Here is a 20914-nt window from a genome sequence, read left to right on the forward strand (position 1 = left end):
GAACTGTGGTTTCACCCCAAGGGACCCCTGCGAAGGGCTCAGCTCCTCCTGGGGCTTTTCCCCTGAATCGTAAACACAGTTGTGACTCCATAGTAAAGATTCACATTTTCCCTTTGAATTCCCTTGTCGCTCCTCCAGCTCTTCAGAAAAGTCTTGGTACATCCATACAGACTTGGCTAGTGGTAGTCTGGGGAATAAATGGGAGGGGACAGGAAAAGGGAGTGTGACCTGCCCCCGTGGTCACTCACTCTTTTGCTGATGTCCTGAGGGGAACAGCATTCTGTGGCGAGGACTGTTACGTGTCCAAGAGTTCCAGATGGTAAGCAGAGGGAAGGAGCCACAGCACGCCGTGGTGGAAGGCAGGTGACTCACAGATATTATAGAGAAAAGTGGACGCTGGTGGGTTGGGAGAGGGGCGGTGGAGGTGGGCGGGCCGATGCTTCCGTCCCAGAGGTGAGCTCACATACACACAAATTATCGTCAGACAATCAAGGTAGCCTTGCACCAAATAGATTTGGATAAGATTTATTGATCAGATTGTTTTTAGAAAACCAACAGCAAAACACCGACAAGGTACATAAATACAGATTGGACATTTTAGGGTAAATTCACTATTTTTCCTACTTGCTGTAGGAAACCAGGTAAGGTGGAGAAGCTGTCCTGATCATATGGCATGCACACCAGACTGCAAAAGGACTTCCACACTATTGAACAGGACTGTGGCAAATAGCTTGAAAGTAAGGCAAGCATTGTGTGTGGCCTAAGCATACCCTGTACGCAGAGCCAAGCCCAGGCCTGCCCTCAGAGACTACGCGAGGGGTTTCCCTTTCTTGCCTGCTTCTTCCAGTCCAATCCTCATCAGCAGGTGCCTTTACAGGGAGATGCCTGGCGCTGTCCCTGCTCAGACTCTGTGTACAAGGAAGTGGCTCTGGAGAAAGTCAGTGTGTTTCTGACGCCTCCTTTGTATTCTAAATGTGCGACTAGTAAAACAGCAATTACTGCACCTTGGTGAAACTGCCTTTGACTCACCCTGGACACTGACTAAGCAGGGCCCTTAAAAAACTATCAATAGTAAAAAAAGTAAAATAAAATCATGAAAATTAGACTAAAAAGATGGCACCACTTCTGAAGTACACCTCAGAACTTCTTTTTGTAACACCAGGTAAGAGAAGAGGTCGCTTTCCAGCAAAGCCAGTGACCTCAGAAGGGAAACGCCGTCGCCGGCACGATCTGCGCAACACACACGGAGGGAACGGGGCCCTGCGGAGCCCGCCTCAGGCCCTGCCAACGCTCCGGGGGTCCGGAGGAATCTGGGGAACCAAAGCACTTGAAGCTAACAGGGACCAGTCTAGGGAGCTCATGATCACGGCCCAGAAACCCTCCTCCGTCCTGGAGCTCAATGGCAGAACAATGAAGAGAAGGAAAATGGCATTTTGTGCTACCTCAGAGTGCTGGCAGCTAGACGACTTAGTAACAGTGCCACTTCCTAAACACCTGTAAGACCACATAAAAACAAGCCACTTTTACAGAATGAAGACCAACACAGACTTAGAGGAGAATTCAGCCTTTCCTACGTGCCAAGCTGTATGGCTGGAAAAGGTATTTCCAAAGGAAAAATAAGGCTCCTGCAAGAACAGAGGAAAAGCAAGTATTTGTCAAGAGCCAAAGAAATGTGTTCAAATGGTGGGATTTCCTCTGCTTCACACACAGTAGCTGCTTCTTCCCATAGGCGCTGAGAGCTCTTTGGTGGTTGGAGGAGAGACAGCCTAGAACTCAGGGCAGGAACACTACGCCGAAGCAGAGGCGTGAAGAGTTAACATCTCAACTCAGGATTACCACCCGTGGGTCCTAATTTCAGCATTCAACAGCTGTCATCAAATTGACAATTACAGCTAATAGGGCTGCTTATATGCTTGCTGGTTTCTAGCCCTCCGTGATTCTTCTTTTTCATTTCTAACTACTTATTAGCCCCACTCCACTGAAAAGGAGGTGCTTGTGGGAAAGGGCTAGGGAGGAAGAATATAAATGAATCAACTGTTTGATAGAAAAGTTGAAACACTGATTAATTATGAATTTCAATTATCTGTGCTTTCCCCTTGCTACTCTGGGTAACCAAAGGTCACTGTTAATAAACCTTTTGCTTAGAAATGTTAATGTTTATTATTATATGTTTAAATCTAGCTATGTAATGGAAATGAATAATTTAGAGCAAATTTTTACACCAAGTCACTAGGGCCCTGAAAAAAAAATTCTGCCAGTGGAAAGGATTTCAGTTTGGCCCCTGAAGAACAGTTAAAATTTCCATCTATTCTATATTGGTTTATAGATTTTCCAGAATGTGGAAAATATTTTATTAAATGAAGAAAGCATCATTGTCTTCATTTAATAAAGTATTATGTTCACAGATAAATTAGTATGTACATGGGAGAACTGATAGTATTAAATATTAGATTTTAATTCTCCATTTAGGAAATTCCTTACAGGTAGACTTCCTTTTTTTGTGGGCAAAGAAATGTAGGAAGATACGTACACGTGAGATAGTACAAAGATGACTGGGGAAAAGTCTCAACTCTAACAAACCCAAGGAATAAAAAGTCTTTAAGAACTGGAGTAAGAAAACACAGACTTGAAGATCCAGACTGACCAAGAGTTGGTTTATGCCAGCTGATCACATCTCAAATTCTTGGTATAAGTTGACTCTAAAGGAATGAGCTGGCTTTCCCAAGGCAGAAAAAAAAAAAAAAAAGTAGTCTACCTGCTTTATAGTTACACCCTACATATAATCTGTATATATTCATATGTGTTTCTATATATTGCACTTCAATTTACAGGACTGCAGGCAGATGGCAGGGAGTACCTCAAAGAGGCAGAGACGCAACAGGCATAAACTTTCCTAAACCAAGTAACAGTGTCAGGAATTTAGGGCGCTGGTTATAGGTCTACTAAATGGCTGGGGACCCCCTATATAAAATTCTAGTCATCTACATTTAAGTCATCATACACACAGTCTCCTTTGGCATACAGAACATGTGCATATGTGTGGTTCTACTCACAGCTGGTCACACTACATCCTTTTCACTGGTGTTATATTAAAAGAAGACCCTTTAGACCAAGGATATGTGTTTTTTATAAAAACGTCACACACAAGGTCTTGGATGTCAGGCCTCCAATCTACCTCAAAGACTGCCCTCAGAAGGCCTAAATCCTTTTTTGCTAGCAAGTGTGGATTGAACTGGACTCTCTCTCTAGCTCTCCAGTGTAGCAAAGCTAGAGACCTGCTTATTTCCCAAGGAGCATGGAAAGATAAGCACAGAGGCTGAGCACTCAGGATTTGGTCCCTATATAAATCCATGACAAAAATCCTTTTATCACCCTAGACAGCACAGCTTATTTAACTGGATATATTCCACCAAATATCCAGAGACCAGGCCGGAGTCATGCAGCAAAGCTTTGTCTTGAACTCACGGGGTTGCCCAACTGACTTGCTCTGGAGAGAGCTCCTCACTGGAGTAAGCTTAGCAGTGGGTGGTAAGAGGCTGAATGTCAAACAGACTTGGTCATGGCAAGATGGGGGAAGGACCTCCAGAGGAGTTGCTCCTTTTCCTGCCTCTGCCCCATACCCCTCAGTCCCCCAAAAGGACCCAAACTCACAGGTGAGTGCTACTCTTAAGACCTTGCAGACTATGGGCACCATGAACTCAACCCAGCATGGATGGGATGTTCTAATAAGGCATGGAAGTTAAGACTCCAAGTCTAGAGACCACAGTTTTCTCTTCCCCAGAACTCAACAGTGGATGGTAACTTTTTAGCCACAACTCAAAGGTGATTTTAAATCCACACATGAGCTAAAGAGATCCCTTCTGGGAAGAAGGAAAAAAGAAGAGTAACTTTAAAAGCTAAATGGAAAAGAGGCACTTAAAGGAAAAAATGTGTCCCACATCTCCCACCTGAGCCTCCTGCTGTGAGGTGACCGGTGCGATGACCCGCACTGTGCCTTCCTGTACGCCTGCAGCACCTTGCGGACACCTGAGCACTGCCAACTGCTCACATCTCAGTGACTTGCTCAACTCCCTAGCAGCCTGATGGCAAAGAAGTGAAAATTCAGGTCACTCCTTTTTTAGAGTTAAAATACAAAACAAACAAACAAAACAGAACTAAAACTTCACACCAAAAAACTAACCATCCTCAGTTTCATTCTTTCCTCATGCTAGTTTTTAAAATGATACTTAGTTCATCGGGAAGAATGACCTGTGGCCTTCCCCCCACCAAGACCTTTTATCCAATAACTAGACAATTACTCACGGCACCATGCACATTAAAAGCAGACAAAAAAGGGAGACAATAAGCTAAGGGAAAAATCAAGGGCCAGTTGGCTTTACCAGAGATAAAACCCATTGCCTGAAAGAATGGCAGGTGCGTGGCCCGGTGTCAGAAAAGAAACAAGTTGTGAAGAGGAAGTGGCCAATATGACCGTTGGGGCTCACAGCCTGGTGCCGAGGCCCTCCCTGCCCTGCTCTTCTCTGGCCTCTCCCAAGCTTACTTTATGTCCCAAGGCATTTATGCCCATATTTAGGGTCTACAAGTCCCCCCCATGAAGAAGTCAAAGAGATACTTGAAACCAGGAATAAGCACAGGAGAATTTCGAAACTGCCCAGAACGAAGAACTCTGACCACCATAAATTCCTTGATTTGAAACGTTCTTGGTGCCATCATTTCTAAGAGCAACAATAAACAGCACGACTACAACACACACATAAGCCTTGTGACGAGCCAAATCTAACCATTGCTGGCACCATAAGGATGAGAAAAGAAATCACTGATCAAGAGTCGCTGAGCTGCTTAACTTTCCTCCAAAGTCAAAGGATGGGTTTGGGTATCTATGCAGCAAGATGTCAACCAGTGCTGCCACCAGATTCAGCTACTCAATTAGAAGCATCTTGGAAAACAGCGAGTTAAACATCTAGGTTTGCATATAACCTGCACGATTCTCAAGGTTAGCCTTCTTGTTCTATCCTGAAACTTCTTATTGTTGTTGCTAGATTTAAATGTTTAAAATTTTTATTTTATTTTTATTTTTTTTGTCAATGATGCTGCTTTAATTTGTAGAGCATTGGCTGACATGGTCATAGTTTCAGAGTTCCTTTAAAAAATTCTTTATCTTATTGTGATTCACAACATTATTAAGGTACCTTCAGACTTCCCCTGAACTCCATCAAGGAAGAGGGAGTATGTGAGTATGTGTGTGCGTGTGTGTTGGGGCAGGAGGGAGAGAAGCAAAGAAAGAAGCACAAGGGAAAGTGAGATTTCCATAAACTTAAAACCAATTTACAGAAAGGCATCTGATGTATTTTCTGAATAAGGCCTTGATCAGGGTAACCAATCCTCTTTGTAGCATATTCTACACTGCCCATAAATAAAGGAGTCTCTTTAAATTAACATTTCCAGTATCAATGAACAGTCCAGAAATCCTCATTTCAAGCGCTCGATGAGTCCCTGTGTGAGTCCAAGGTGCAGAAGCTGTGTTCGGGAGAGGTTTGCTAGGTTAGGGAAGGCCGCAAGCAGCTTCTCCCATGCCAGTTCCAGCAGGCTAGGTACCACCAGCCAGATCTTAAACAATGACCCAGTCCGTTTGTTTTCATGGATGTTCACCACTCCTCCATGAATGTACATGCAACCAGCCTATGAACAAATGGCAGTCAAAAGAGGATAAATTCAAATGGGAAAGAAACAGATACTTAGGCTGAAGAGTCAGCAAAAAAACGCACAGTAGGCCAAATTGAGATGAGGTGTAGCAAAAAAGAATTTCTCACCGATCCCAACACACTGCAGAGATCAAGAAGGGTTTAAATAATGAATGAGTTACTAGGAGAAAACTATAGCTTTGTTCTTTTTTTTTTTTTTTTAACTTCAACAAACATTAAACTAACCGTATATTAAGTATTCACAGTGTCAAATACTGGGAATACAAAGATGAAAATAAAGGCCCTTGCCTTCGAGAAACTAGTGGGATCTTTAACCACAAGGCATCGTGGGGCTAGAGCTATTCCGCCCTCCCAGAACACAACTTCTCTGTCCCTGCCAGAGCCTGAATGGCCGCGCGCAGCCTTCCTTTTACAATTACACTGCTCTTTTAAACTGGGTATGATGGCTTCTCTCACCTTTTCTCAGAGGAAGGGCTAGCTTTGTTTTGAAGAAAGTTTTAGAAACACATTCTTAATCCAAGATTGGTAATTTCAGAATCTTTTTTCTCTTGCTAATATCGCTGAAAGTATTTCCTTATCACCTGCAACTATGTAAGGAAGATATGAAAACAAAAACTTACGGGTGTAACAGCTGCACAGTGAAAGTAAACTGGCTCGGGCATGGTAGCTGGGAGCTTCACCCACTGAAAAGTCTGCAGGTTCAACTTCCAGATATCTCCCAGGATCACTTCTCCGTTATAGCCCCCACAAATAAACACGTCTATCGAGAAAAGAGAGACCCCGGGTCACACAAAAGAGCTACGGCTCTAGCATGTTTTGTAGTAGATCCCCTGGCTAGCTGACGTGGGACCGGTTCTGTGGATCGCCCCCTACCACAGACGGCTGTAGCCGGGCAGTCCTGTCCTGCTGCTGGTCCTATCCCTCAGTAAAGTACAGACACTATTTTGGGATCTTGGCTAGGACTTGGGATGCAAGTCTCTAAGGAGGCTTCATGTCTGGGTCCTCAAATTCAAATACCTACAGGTGCCAGGCACAGGAAGTGAATGAACAAGAAGGTCCAGGGAAAATAAACAAACAGGAGTGCACTGCTCTAAAGGAGATGGTGATGCAGCTCCAGCTGATCGATAATATGCAGAACTTAAGGTCCACAACTGCCAGATCTTCTGATTTTTCCAGAGGAGCTGGAGATCTGGATTTTTTTTTTTTCCTAAGGGAGACATTTTGATTTTTAAGTGTTATCCGCTAATCCAAAAATTTTTAATACATATATGAGCCAAACAAAATGTAACTGCAGGCCACCAGTTTGCAAATTCTTTCAAATAATGTTCTAGAAAGGATGATATTCGTCTGCCCATACAGACAAATATCCTCTATGCGGACATGTAACCTGAGGAGAAACATTCACTGCAATGTTCAGCTTGGGGGACACAAAAGTGGTTCGTCCAAGCTTTCTTCAGCCAAAGGAGGACAGTGTGAAGCCCCATTTGATCTATACAGTTCTTTAAGTTCTTTCAACCTTCCCCCAAATCAAAAGTTTTTCATCACGGTTGTTGTTTTGTTTTTGTAAAGTTAGATAGTGGTAACTGGTCAACTTGTAACATTCAAACGAAATGCCCCAAACTAAGGCTGAATTCCACTGGTACAGTGCCTGGCCTCAATGAATCAAATGAGTAGATGTCTTCATTCAGGTCTAGATCAAGCTTAAGCCAATACTTAATTAAACTGTAAAATATACTGGAAACGTTTTTGGCTAAGATTCAAGAAAAGTTCAGCTCCGAAGCAAAGTACAGCTTTGCTTCTTCGAGAGGCAAGCTGAACAATCCCACTATCTATACATCTTATGCAGAAAGCAGAAGCATAATAAAAAGCACTTCTGTACTGGAGATGGCAGCATAACCCTAGTTAAATCCCAACTAAACTGCTGAAAGGATATGGGCTATGAAACTCATTTATACACACCTTCCTCCCAGGAAAAATGGAAGGTGGTGTACCAAACTATAAATAAGCTGTAAATTAAAAGACAGGAGGGCTGTCCAAAGAAGAGTCATTTATCACACTCGGATGAAGTAGTCGCAGCTGCTTTTGGAAGCCATACAATGGCTCTCTTGTAATATAGCCAAAGAATGAGCAAAGAGTCCTATTTGGGGGAGCCTGGGTAGCTCAGTTGTTAAGCGTCTGCCTTCAGCTCAGGTCATGATCCCAGGGTCCTGGGATCGAGCCCCGCATCGGGCTCTCTGCTCAGCGGGGAGCCTGCTTCTCCCTCTCCCACTCTGCCTGCTTGTGTTCCCTCTCTCACTGTCTCTCTCTGTCAAATAAATAAATAAATAAAATCTTAAAAAAAAAAAAAAAGAGTCCTATTTGGCATCAGACAGAGCACAGAATAAACTTTATGAAATATCACTCTGAAGGAGTTATTGTAATTTTAAAACTATGTCTACCGAGGTCTCGATTATATGTCAAGATTATCAGTATTACCCACCATAACCACAGATATCTGTTGGGGTGGGGTGTTGAAAGGTCAGGCTGTATAATAAAAGTTTATTTATCAACAAACTCTGAGTTCTCTGGTAACTGAGGGAACCCAAACACCCCACCCGTGTACTTGATGAAAACCACTGAAAGAAGCATAACTTCATGGACTTCCCTTTAAATTTAAACTACAAGGAACAGATTCTTCTCAAAATTATGCCCTTTACGTATATATAAAGACATTCTCAGCATATACAATTACAAAAATGGAACTAGAATGTTCTTTAGAAACCTTACCATTTTTTATTTGGACACAACTGTGACATCTTCGGGCTGCAGGGAAACCTGCCAAATACATAATAAACACAGAAATTCCATTATTTACAGAAAGACTAAGACTAACATTGATGTGCCACGGTGAGAGACATACTATGAATAACTCACTTAAAACAATCCCATTGTTGCATTAAGCAAACATTGACTAGTCCTTCCAATCCTTCCTTATTTCACACTAAAATAAAGCCATCTGAGTCTCACTGTAACTGTACAGTGTTCAGGTGCCAGGGGAACAAAAAGGGGTGGGAGGGGCAGGGTTACTAGTAGCTTTCCCAAGCCCTTTTACCCACAAAAGACAGGTGGATCTTGATTCAAGTGTCTGCTTCCTAACCCACCTGGCTATGTGGCTCTGTCTAATGCCACATTTCCCAGCTTCCACAGAACTCAACAATCCCCATTAAAAGTCTCTGCACAATTATAGAGGAAGAATAATAATTGGACTAAGGAATAAAAATAATTTATAACACCAGCACAACAGATATTTCACTTGTCATATAAAAAGTATTACCCTCCAAAACAAGTAAAAATTAAAATATATTTATTAAAGATAAATGAATCGATATTTTAAATTTACCTATTTTTTCATGGGGTTTTGTGGCAATTTCCTCCCATGCGTTTGTTTCAAGGTTGTAGGCATGGATCTTGGGGAGAAAAAAAAAAAAGAAGATACACACATGTAAATAATTTTAGCTAGCCTGAAAACTGGATTTTTTAACAACGGCCTATATAAACATGTACTCTTGGTTAAAAAGTCTTCGTTTCTTTTGCCTTTCTCCAATCTTCCCTAATTCTAAAATTAGAACGCAAAACATTAAATGAAGCAGTTGAAAGATAAACAGATACAGGATTCCAATTTTTTTTAAATCACAGGAAAAAAACCCAAAAAACTTGGAATTCTGCAACTGCCACAATGAACATTTTTAACAATGAACATTTATCATTTTTATACAAGAAAAAAGTAAGTGTTGATAAGAAAATACGAGAACACAGTTTTGACAAAACTTGAAAAAGACCAATAAGGTTCCAAAGCAGCCCAGGAGCTCTGTAGCCTAACCTAGATTTCTCCCGGGAGATGTGGATTTAGCAATGCCACAGAAATGGATGAATAAAAACCCTTCAGAGCACAGCTTCCTAAAGATGCACAGCCCTAAACGTGACTGTTCTTTTTAAATATACAGCACTGACGATGACAGAGATGTGACATCCCTAGCATCATGGTTCCAGTTCTCATCAGTTTTTCCATTCGAGCTACTATACCTTCCTTTTAGTCACTTTCCTCATCCAACTTATGCCAGGGATAATTTTCATGTATTTTCAATGTGTGATCAATATAATGGTCAGCTGGAAGGTGCATCAGGGCACAGAGTTTGGCCATATGTTATAAAAAGCATATAACACAAAATAGGTGTTAATGAAGAACCTGTTCAAAAATTCAAGTATCTAGGGGGGCGCCTGGGTGGCTCAGTCGTTAAGCGTCTGCCTTTGGCTCAGGTCATGATCCCAGGGTCCTGGGATCGAGCCCCACATCGGGCTCCCTGCTCTGCGGGGAGCCCGCTTCTCCCTCTCCCACTCCCCCTGCTTGTGTTCCCTCTCTCGCGGTCTCTCTCTGTCAAGTAAATAAATAAAATCTTAAAAAAAAAAAAAAATTCAAATATCTATAGTAACAGAATTATCTTACTTAGTATGAAACATGCCTCTCTCCTTATTATTATTATTATTATTATTATTATTTTTAAATATACCTTGTTTAAGGAATAAGCTGTCCAGGAAGTACCACCTCCCAAGATGTAAATCCTCTGCCCATCATGTGCAATTTCATGTCTGTACCTGAAAACATACATAAAACCCGTTTATAATGAAGTGAAAAATGATCTACCTAAGATTTAGCTGCAAGGCTTTTTATTGGATAATTATTTATAGTAATAAATTACTAGAGATAACCTAAGTGTTTAACAATAGTGAATTGGTTAAACGAATTACAGAATATACATAAAATGGATTAGTGTGCAACCAATAAGAATGTAGGCAGGGAAGACAGTTAATATACTGAGAACTTCTTTTCATGTCATTAACTGAAAAAAAAAAAAAAGTTATGTAAGAGCAGATAGGCTCTAATCCCATGAAAACTTTATAGATACACAAATATGCACAGAAAATGACTACAGAGATACGTCTAAAATGTTAACCCTGGTTATCTCTAGATTTAGGTTTTATTTTTTTATTTTCTTCATTTTGCTTATTTGTCTTTTCCAGATTTTCTATAATCTTTTTGTGATAACTCTGTATAAGGGGGGACATTATTACAGAGTTTTTAAAAAGTAATCTGTCTACATTTTATCAGAAACCCTACACTGCTGGCTTTCAAATTAAGATACTTATTTAGGAGTGCCTGGGTGACTCAGTTGGTTAAGCGACTGCCTTCGGCTCAGGTCATGATCCTGGAGTCCTGGGATCAAGTCCTGCATTGGGCTCCCTGCTCGGCAGGGAGTCTGCTTCTCCCTCTGACCCTACCCCCTCTCATGCTCTCTCTCAAATAAATAAAATCTTTTAAAAAAAAGATATTTAATAGACACAAAGATATCAGAAAAATTCTGCTACATAGAACTGTGAATATAATGTGAAACACCTACCAGAACTTTTATCCAAGCAGTCTAGCTAGAAGCTGAAACAATTTATAATATGTCCATAAAATGATTCAAGAAGGCAACCATGTGAAAATGCTTTGAATACTTAATCTAGTTCCTCCTTTCCCTGAAGGCCCTGGTGCTGATAAAATACATTACATCAAAATTATTCCAGCAGCAGCCCACCTCCCAAGTCCTCACATGGTAGCTCTGCAATCATCAGCCTACTAACATACTACAATAAAGACTAAGTCTTCCTTAGCTAAGCTCTATGCCATTTTGTTTAAAGGAAACAAAGAGATAACTGGATTCATCTAAACAAAGTGAATAAAAAAGTATTTAGTATCTTTGCTTTTAAACTGGAGGGGGAAAAAAGTATTTCACAGAGTTTAATTCTAAGAGGCAACTCCTAGCAGGAAAGAAAAGTGAAAGGCCTAGGACTACTCCCAGAAGGCCGCTGGGAGCACCATGTGATGTTTGCGTGCTTAACAGGGCACTTAAAATGAATGTCCTCCCTCCCTCCCATCCACCCATCCATCCACCCATCCGATCAATATTCACTGAGTACCACTGTGGGAATTGAGTGCCACAGGCACTCTGGGGTAAACAGCTGCAAGCAAATGAGCCAAAGAATCCCAATATGCAAGTTAAGAAGGGAATCAAAAAGTAACTAGAAAGTAACTGTTTTGTCTGTAATATGATATTTAATTACATTTGCTACCATTGGTTTCTTCTTCAAAGTGTTACTATCTTCCTAATGCAGAAAAAAAGAGATATAAAAGGAAATAACATGAGAAAAAAATCTATAGTTAAGGGGGGAAATATCATTCCTTAACCAGAAGACCTTTCTTTAACGCTGAACTGGGATCTACCAGCCAGTTGGCTATTCTAACCAGGCTATAAGAGTTTTCTTCAAACCGTATTACCAATATTCTGAAAAAAGTCAAATCTTAGCAAGAAAGAATAAATATGCTTTGATCCTAGAACCTCACCTCTCTTCTGGCAGATCACAAGATAGGTTGTTTGGTTTCAGTTGTGTCCACTCTCTGGTATTGAGATCTAATTTGTGCAGGTCTGTGCTGTAAATATAGCCAGTTGTCCCTCCAAAAACATAAAGGGAGCCATTGATGATCGCCATGGCCTGGATAGCAAGGAAAGGTGAACACCATTGACTCATTAACACCTGATTAAAGAATATAAACTTACTAAATACCCCAAAATCAGACTTCATGAAATTCTCTTGTACTTTTTAACCTTCTAAAATATCAGACCTTTAAAAGATTAAAGATTTTAGGGGCACCTGGGTGGCTCAGTCGGTTGAGCTTCTGACTCTTGATTTCGGCTCATTCCTGTCATAGTCATGGGATCAAGCTCCACGTCATTGTGCTCCCCGCTCAGCAGGGAGTCTGCTTGTCCCTCTCCCTCTGCTCCTCCCCCCACTTGCACTCTTTCTCTCTCTCTCTCAAATAAATGAATAATAAAATCTTTAAAAAATATACTTAAAAATAAATAAATAAATAAATAAAAGATAAAAGATTTTAGAGAACACAGAGACTGTCTTTAGAATGTTACACGCAAACAATGAATCATGGAACACTACATCAAAAACTAATGATGTAATGTATGGTGATTAACATAACATAATAATAATAATAATAATAAAAACAAAAGGTAAAGCTTTGAGGTGCCTGGGTGGTGCAGTCGGTTAAGCATCCCACTCTTGGTTTTGGCTGAGGTCGTGATCTCAGGGTTGTTAGATTGAGCCCTGAGTTGGGCTGCTCAGCATGGAGTCTGCTTAAGACTCTCTCCCTCTCCCTCTGCCCCTTCCCCACCACGTGCGCTCTATCTAAAAAATAAATAAATAAATCTTAAAAAAGAAAGAAAGAAAGAAAGAAAGGTAAAGCTTTGCTCAACTGGAAAGCAGTTCTCCCTAAATAGGCAAGAAGCCTGGATATTGCTTAGGGGTCCCAGCCAACCAAAGAATGCATACATCATGGACATGAGCATTTCCATACAAAGCTGCTTCTCTTTCTAAGCAGTGTGAAGAAAAACACTCTCAGGAAGAAGAAGCAGATGTGAAAATAAGCCACCAGAACCCCTTAAGTAACATGTCTAAAGTTGGCAGTCCTAAAAACTTCACATTTTCCACCAGACTCCCTTCAGCATAAGTTCCGCTTTTGTTAATGGTCATTTCTCAGAGTTTTAATGCCTCCTCTGGTGGAATACAGAGTTATCCAGTATGTACCTCTACACATAGCTCAGGAGGTACTTATCAGTAATAATGCTGGCCAGTGGAAAAAGAAGCTAAAGTTGTTTTAACCTTAGCCCATTACTCTCAAAGGGTCTCTGATGTTGGTGGGTTGCTCCCTATCTTTTTGGATCTTTTCAAACCTAAGGTTTGAAGCACTGGAACCTAACTAGAAACTACTCTCCACATAATCTGTGTTTTAGCTCAGATTAGTCTGTATAAAAGTCCCTTCCAAGTGCAGAGATCATCTACTCTACTACTTAGGTCAGTAAGCTCTCCAAAGAATCATATCATTTTAGAGATGACAGCACCCTGACCGTATGTTGAGCCCAAACTCTACTGGGAATGGGAGTGGAGATGGGTGGGTCCTGACATTTAAAAATACTTCTGTATAGGGGCGCCCGGGTGGCTCAGTCGGTTAAGCGCCTGCCTTCAGCTCAGGTCATGATCTCGGGGTCCTGGGATGGAGCCCTGCATCAGGCTCCCTGCTCAGCGGAGAGTCTGCTTCTCCCTCTGCCCCTCCCCCTGCTCATGCTCACCTTCTCTCTCTCTCTCATAAATAAATAAAATCTTAAAAAACAAAACAAAACAAAAAAACCCTGTATAGATCTAGGTCATGATCCCAAATTGGATTAGAAATAAAGAATGAGAAAAAAAGGAAAGGACATAAATAACCAGATTTGCAAATTACGATTTCACATCAGAACTGAAAAATCAGGGGCGCCTGGGTGGCTCAGTCATTAAGCATCTGCCTTCGGCTCGGGTCATGGTCCCAGCATCCTGGGATCGAGCCCCGCATCAGGCTCTCTGCTCCACAGGAAGCTTGCTTCTCCCTCTCCCACTCCCCCTGCTTGTGTTCCTGCTCTCGCTATCTCTCTCTCTGTCAAATAAATAAATAAAATCTTAAAAAAAAAAAAAAAAAACTGAAAAATCAGAGGGCGCCTGGGTGGCTCAGTCAGTTGAGTGCCTGGCTCTTGGTTTTGACTCAGGTCATGGTCTCAGGGTCTTGAGATCAAGCCCTGTGTGGGGCTCCACACTCAGTGGGGAGTCTGCAGGAGGATTCTCTCTCTCCCTCTGCCCTCCCCCCACTCATGAGTGTGCTCTCTTTCAAATAAATAAATCTTTAAAAAAAAAAAAAAAGAACCCTGGGCACTTGGGTGGCTCAGGTGGTTAAGCATCTGCCTTTGGCTCAGGTCATGGGATCCTGGGATTGAGCCCCCTTTCGGGCTCCCCACTCAGTGGGGAGCCTGCTCCTCCCTCTGCCTCTGCCCCGCCCCCTGACTCATGCTCTCTCTCTTCTCTCAATAAATAAAATCCTTTTTGAAATATGAACTGAAAAATCAAATATTAAACAGTGAATTCACTCTCTGTTTAAAAAAGTGGAAACAAATATTCTGACACTGTCCCCAGAACTAGAAAAATTGGCACTAATACATCCACCATGATTGCCCAGATTGGTACCTGTCCATATATACGACTGGGTTTCTTCCCCCGACAGCTGAGTAAAGCCCATCTCTTATACTTCACGTTACACACGTGGACGTCATTGCCGTTGCTCTCACCAAACGGGATGCCTGTACCTCCAAATACCAACAGGTTGTTTCCATGTAACACAACTGGGGAAGGAGACGTACATTTCCATTATGTACTGGCTACCTGCAGTATGTTCCCACATAAACCCAAAATAACTGAGAAACTAAAAGAGTGTCTGCTTTAACACTCTCAGAAGATAACTCAAACCACTGACATACAACTACTACAAAGTTCTGCAGAAAAAGGTTTAATTCACACTATGTGCACTATACCATATAGTTAGCTCTAGCTCATTGTTAGGTATGTGACATGTATTCAGTACATATTTGTGGAGGTCATGAAGGACTGTGCTCTAACAATACTAAATGACATGAACTACGGTACACCACTGCCGCTGAAGACAGTTCAAGTAGGCAGTAAAGAAGAGGAAAAGGAAGTACCATCTTAGCCTCAGCAAAGACCCAGCATGACTCCGGATGAAGGGATAAAAGGATCATTCTGTTTTTGCCGGGGGAATGAATGATCTCTACATTTTAAATTATATTTCTGTCACCTTGATCCTCTACCAGATAAAAAGAAACACCAATATCCTGCTGGTAACTTTGGTGTTCTCTGTATTTCTTCTGTTCCTGCCACCACACACACACACACACACACACGCATGCACAGGCATGCACACATGCACATATATTCTTTCTCTAGAGACAAATACTCCTGAAATCGTACTACTATATTATTTCAGTGGTATTTTTTTAAAGATTTTATTTATTTATTTGACAGAGAGAGAGACACAGCGAGAGAGGGAACACAAGCAGGGAGAGTGGGAGAGGGAGAAGCAGGCTTCCCGCAGAGCAGGGAACCTGATGCGGGGCTCGATCCCAGGACCCTGGGATCATGACCTGAGCCTAAGGGAAGTGCCTAACGACTAAGCACCCAGGTGCTCCTCAATGGCATTTTTAAAAATTGATTTGGGGGGGGCACCTGGGTGGCTCAGTAGGTTAAGTGTCTGCCTTCGGCTCAGATCATGATCTCAGGGCCCTGGGATCGAGCCCTGCATCGGGATCCCTGCTCAGCAGAAAGTTTGCTTCTCTCTCTGCCCTTCTCCCCCTCTCATTCTCTCTCTCTCTTTCTCTCAGATAAAAAATAAAATCTTCAAAAAAAATTAAAAAATAAAAATCGATTCTTCAGTTGATATAGTCTGAGAGTCAACATGGGCTCTGGAGCCAGCAAGAGCTAGGTTTCAATTCTCATGTGACCTCAGTCAAGTTATCCAATCTCTCCAAATTAATCTTCACAACAACCCTATGAGGTAAAAACTAATACTATCTTCTCCATTTTTACAGAAGATGAAACAGAAGTGGAGAGTGGTTTAAATACTTGTTGAAGGTTTCCCAAAAAGAACCTTGCCAAGCTAGGATTTAATCCCAGGCAGTCTGGCTCCAGAGCCTGCACTCTTAGCTATTCCCTTAAGGCCTCTCTAATAGTCTCAGTTTCTCATTTGTACAATGGCAATAATTCTAGTACGTGCATCATAGAGATGTTGTGAGGTAAACGGATACTATGCGTGAAGTACTTTGTTCAAAAGCTATTATAGTCATTATAAACCCCCTCTCTTGATCCTCTACTACATTATACCTAGTATATATATGATACTTTATATTGAACCCGCTGAGATATTACTAATCCCATTTTACAGGTAAGGAACTTGAACCTAAAAATCATCAAGCAAGTAAATGGTACATAGCTAGATTCAAACTCAGGACTAGCCAACTCCCAAGTGATTCTGAATCAGCATGCTACATTATTACCACAGTAAAAAGTCTATCCCTTAACAGGATTTAATCATATTACAGTATTATTACAAATTATTAACAAGAAGCATGTGACACCGACCTGTCCTCACAAACATTTCATAAAGTCAAAAGTTCAGAACTGCCTGCACTCACGTGACATAGATGCCAATTCCCGGGGCATGTAGCCGTCCGTGCCCATCTGGTGCCATACTCCTGTAGCAAAATGATACCTCCAAAGCTCCCTGAAGAGAGGATAGTCTTCATTATCTGGCCCTCCAGATTCATCATAATCTGGGTTATAACCTCCAAACACATAGAGGTTGGTATTATCTGCCACGCAACGATGTCCACTTCGTGCTGGTGGAGGTCTGTGGCCTAGGAGAGAAGAAGACAGTTTTCCACAGATGGCCAAGCAGATTAAAAGCACAAACAAAATTTGGTCTCAATCATTTTAGCTTTAAAAGGGAATCAGGGAAAATTTATCACATGGATTTACTTTTTATTTGCTTAGGTTATTTTTACATTCACACACACTACTTAAGATTTTAAGGAGCTAGTCTCCATTTCTATTTCATATGACTACTTTCAGATTTTGGTAACTGTAAAAAAATTTTTTCCGAGGGAGGTAAAATAGCATTATAAACTCAAAAAAATGGCTGACAACTTGAAATTTTCAAGAAAAGAAGGAGGAGGGGTTTAATAAGCCAAAAGCTAACAGTACAAATTTTCTTATTTCCTTAGAGGAGAACAAAAACACAGGGCAACTAAATTAAACTGAAAATATTAGAGAACTACATAAATATAATCACAAATGTGAATGAGTCATGTATAAATAAAAATACATACACATAAAACCTAAGATTTGTTCACAATATATAATTATACACTTAAAAAGAAAACTGGCTTTCAAAGAGTTATAGCAAAATTTAGAATTAAATACCACTCCAGACATTATGGCAGTTAAAAAATATCCTTACAGTTATCTCAAAGAGCATCTTTCATCCTACTAAGAGCTTTACTAAGAAAAGCTATTTCTACAATTTATATTTGAAAGCTTTCTGAAGTTTAAAGTCCAACAACCAGTCCACTAAAAATTACTTCAAGATTATTTTAGAGTAAAAAACCCTAAAATTTTAGATTATTTCTATTATCCTTATAATTTTTTATACCCGTCTACACAAACCCTTACATAGCTACAGAACCAAAGATGCTTAAATCCATACTGGGTGGAATAAGAAGCTATTATAGTTCTCTGTTACCCTAAAGAGTTATCTACTTTCTTCTATTAGGAACAGATACTAGTATAATGTTAATTAATATTTAGGACGATGCTGGACACCTAAATATAAACGCTTATTACCAACCTAACATAGGCCTTATATATTTTCTTAATCAAAATCCCACTTCTTAGGGTATAATTTCAAATAAGAACAGAAAAGAAGTTGCATCTATCTAGAGAAACTAAAAAAACAAATAAACCATGAATCAATCACTGAATCCCTCAACTCTGACCTGTCAGTCCTGTCTGAGAATCTTTGATGGCTCCTTCCTGTTCAAGTACAGAGTCCTCAACCCGCAATTTAGAGCCCTTCACAACATAACTTTGGCCTGATCTCTCACACTCCTGCCTAAGTTTCTCTCTGCTTATAAAGCCAACTCCTTCCCTTGGCCCTTGGCCTGGTCTCCTACCCTTCAATGCCTACTTGTGGAAATGCCTCCGAGTCCAGCCCTTACAGTTTTCTCCTCAATAAAACCCTAGGGCCCTTAAAGTTCAGTACCCTGTAATTCAAATAGGATATATAGACACAATAAGATTATTACACCATAACTGTGTAAATACGTGAATATAAAATTAGGCAAACTATAATCAGAAAATTTACTCATGAGCTGTGATTTACCTCAACTGAAGAACTCAATTTCTCTTTCTAGGAATCTTGAAACACAGAAAGTGTGGTGTGGAAGAAAAAGCAAAGGCTCCTACAAATATCTAGATTTGAATCCAGGTTTTTTCTAACTGCTACCTTGAGCAAGTCACTGACCCTCACTGTACCTCAGCTTCCTCGTCTGTATAAGGGGATATTATTCCTGTACCTCACAGATTTTTCATACTTTATTAAAATGTTTATTGGTTTATATATGAATCTTTCCAAGTATCTGTGAACTATTTGAAGAAAGAGGAATGTACCTGCATTCACCTTTCTCGCACCAAGCCTAAGGCACACAAAAAACACTAAACAAAAGTTTATAAACTTAATTTTTCTCTACTCATTTTGTTAACATTTGTTTTTCTTTTCCAAATAGGTTATAAGCTCCTCAAGGGCAAAGATCATGTATAACAATTATCCTGTATTACCCATAACACCTAAAACAGTTGGAGCTATATAAAAGACACTAGGAGTTTCATTGATTTTAACTTCAGGTCAAAGTAAACAGTGACAGGCATGGTCAAAATAGTGTACAGCTCTCAATGGACTTTGATATCATTATACTTAAGAGATACACGATTTCAGGGGCAGGGGTTGGATTATGCAATGGTCTTCTCACAACAGAAATGGTTCTAAAAATTAGACAAATTTAAAGAAAAAACATAACAGTTGCTGTGGCAATAGATGGGAACTCTAAGAATCTCTATAATGTCATTTGCTTTACTCCCTGGAGTCAACAGATAATTTTTTAAAACTGCTTTTGGACAAATATGAAAAGACATACAGTATGTTCCAGGATTTTCTCTCAATGGCTGTAGAGCAGATATTCCATTATGAGTTAACTGACAACTATTTTTGTGACAAATGTAATTCAAACAGATTAAAGGTTGAGGAGTTAGTGAAAAGACGGTTTTATATTTATCCACTCATTCACTCATTAAGCCAAAAATATTACTGGATACTTGCTATGTCCCAGGTACTGCAAAAGGTGCTGGGGATACGGTGATAGGACCACTACCACTTCTGTCCTCTAGAGCTTCTGGTCTAGTCCTGCACTGGCCAATGCAGTAGCCACTAGCCACATATTAATGCTGAGCACTTGAAATGAAGATGGTCCAAACTGAGATATGATTTCAATGTAAAATACCCACTGGATTTCAAAGACTTAGTATCCAAAAATGAATGTAAAATTACTAACTTTTGTACTGAATGTATGTTGAAATGATATTTTTGATGTCCTGAGTTAAATAAAAGCATTAAAATTAATGCCACCTTTTACTTTTTTATTGTGACTACTAGAAATTTTTAAACTTGTGGCTTACATTTCTATTGAACAGGGCTGGTCTAACTCAATTGCTGGCTTTTGTAAGTAATTTAATTATCTATGCAAATTAAACTGTTGGGTAAAGAGCATCTGATCAATGTTTGATAAATATTAAACATGCTGTCAAGAAGTCTGATAGCTGGGAGTAAAGGGGTAACTCTTCTTTCTCTTTAGTCAGTAACTAGAGATTTCTTTGTACATACTTATAGCCCAAGAGTAACTAACATATCAGAAAGTCAAATTTTACCTTGAATAAATCATGGGAATTTGTCAGGGCTAATGCCATGGAGACTAAGCACTGATTTTCATTATGTGGGATATAGCACAGGCTCATCAGCCTTGACCAAAATAAAATTGGATTTTAGATTGTTAAATAGTTCTCTGAGTCCTCCCCCAAATTCTCCATGTGCAGATCTCACTTTCCTAAAAATGGCTTGCTACTAATAAAATCACCCAGTGAATTAGGTTACCTGATTCAGGAACTTCCACTAGAAAATGTAAACAATTCAAACATAAAAAAAATCAAAAATTAAAACTGAACTTGCATGCAGAGGTGAACTCCCAATATCCAGAAGACAACATCCAGCTAAGGGAGTGTGTACCTATGATGTCTCAGCCATCTTCTCCTATGTGCTCACCTTGTCACAAACACTTGCTCTTTACCCCAGGGCAGAAGCCAGAGCTCATGGTAACCAGGGAAATGGGCTTTAGTTTCTAGCCCAAAGGAAGAAAGAAGCTGGCTGTCCAACATAAGGTAACATATGAGCAGGTGATTAGTCAATGTCTTCACCATTACAATATTGTAACAAAGCTTCCTTTACATATGTGCATATGCAAATGTCTGAGTACTTCTGGGTCAAAGGAATATATGCTTTAAACTGTTACAGATGCAATGTGATAGAACCATATTGCATAAGCTGATAGAGCAAAAATGCATAAGCTGAATGTAATCATGAAAAA

At 40.3% G+C, this 20914-nt stretch overlaps 1 protein-coding gene across 2 annotated transcripts in view; it reads right to left on the reverse strand.

Annotated features, from left to right (window-relative positions):
* Window positions 1-494: 494 nt before the first annotated feature.
* KLHDC10 (kelch domain containing 10) overlaps window positions 495-20914 on the reverse strand; it is a 56927-nt gene continuing 36507 nt past the window's right edge. For both annotated transcript variants that reach the window (XM_045864270.3, XM_045864271.2), the window contains 8 exons: window positions 16859-17080; window positions 14841-14995; window positions 12124-12272; window positions 10250-10334; window positions 9082-9148; window positions 8469-8516; window positions 6323-6462; window positions 495-5679 (listed from right to left, as the gene is read on the reverse strand). In XM_045864270.3, coding sequence (XP_045720226.1) covers window positions 5470-5679; window positions 6323-6462; window positions 8469-8516; window positions 9082-9148; window positions 10250-10334; window positions 12124-12272; window positions 14841-14995; window positions 16859-17080 — 1076 coding nt within the window. In that variant the 3' untranslated portion in view covers window positions 495-5469. The remainder of the gene's footprint in view (window positions 5680-6322; window positions 6463-8468; window positions 8517-9081; window positions 9149-10249; window positions 10335-12123; window positions 12273-14840; window positions 14996-16858; window positions 17081-20914) is intronic.

Source organism: Mirounga angustirostris, unplaced genomic scaffold, assembly GCF_029215605.1.
Source record: "Mirounga angustirostris isolate CCGP_5_RB_7025 unplaced genomic scaffold, mMirAng1.0.hap1 SCAF_12, whole genome shotgun sequence".
NCBI lineage: Eukaryota > Metazoa > Chordata > Mammalia > Carnivora > Phocidae > Mirounga > Mirounga angustirostris.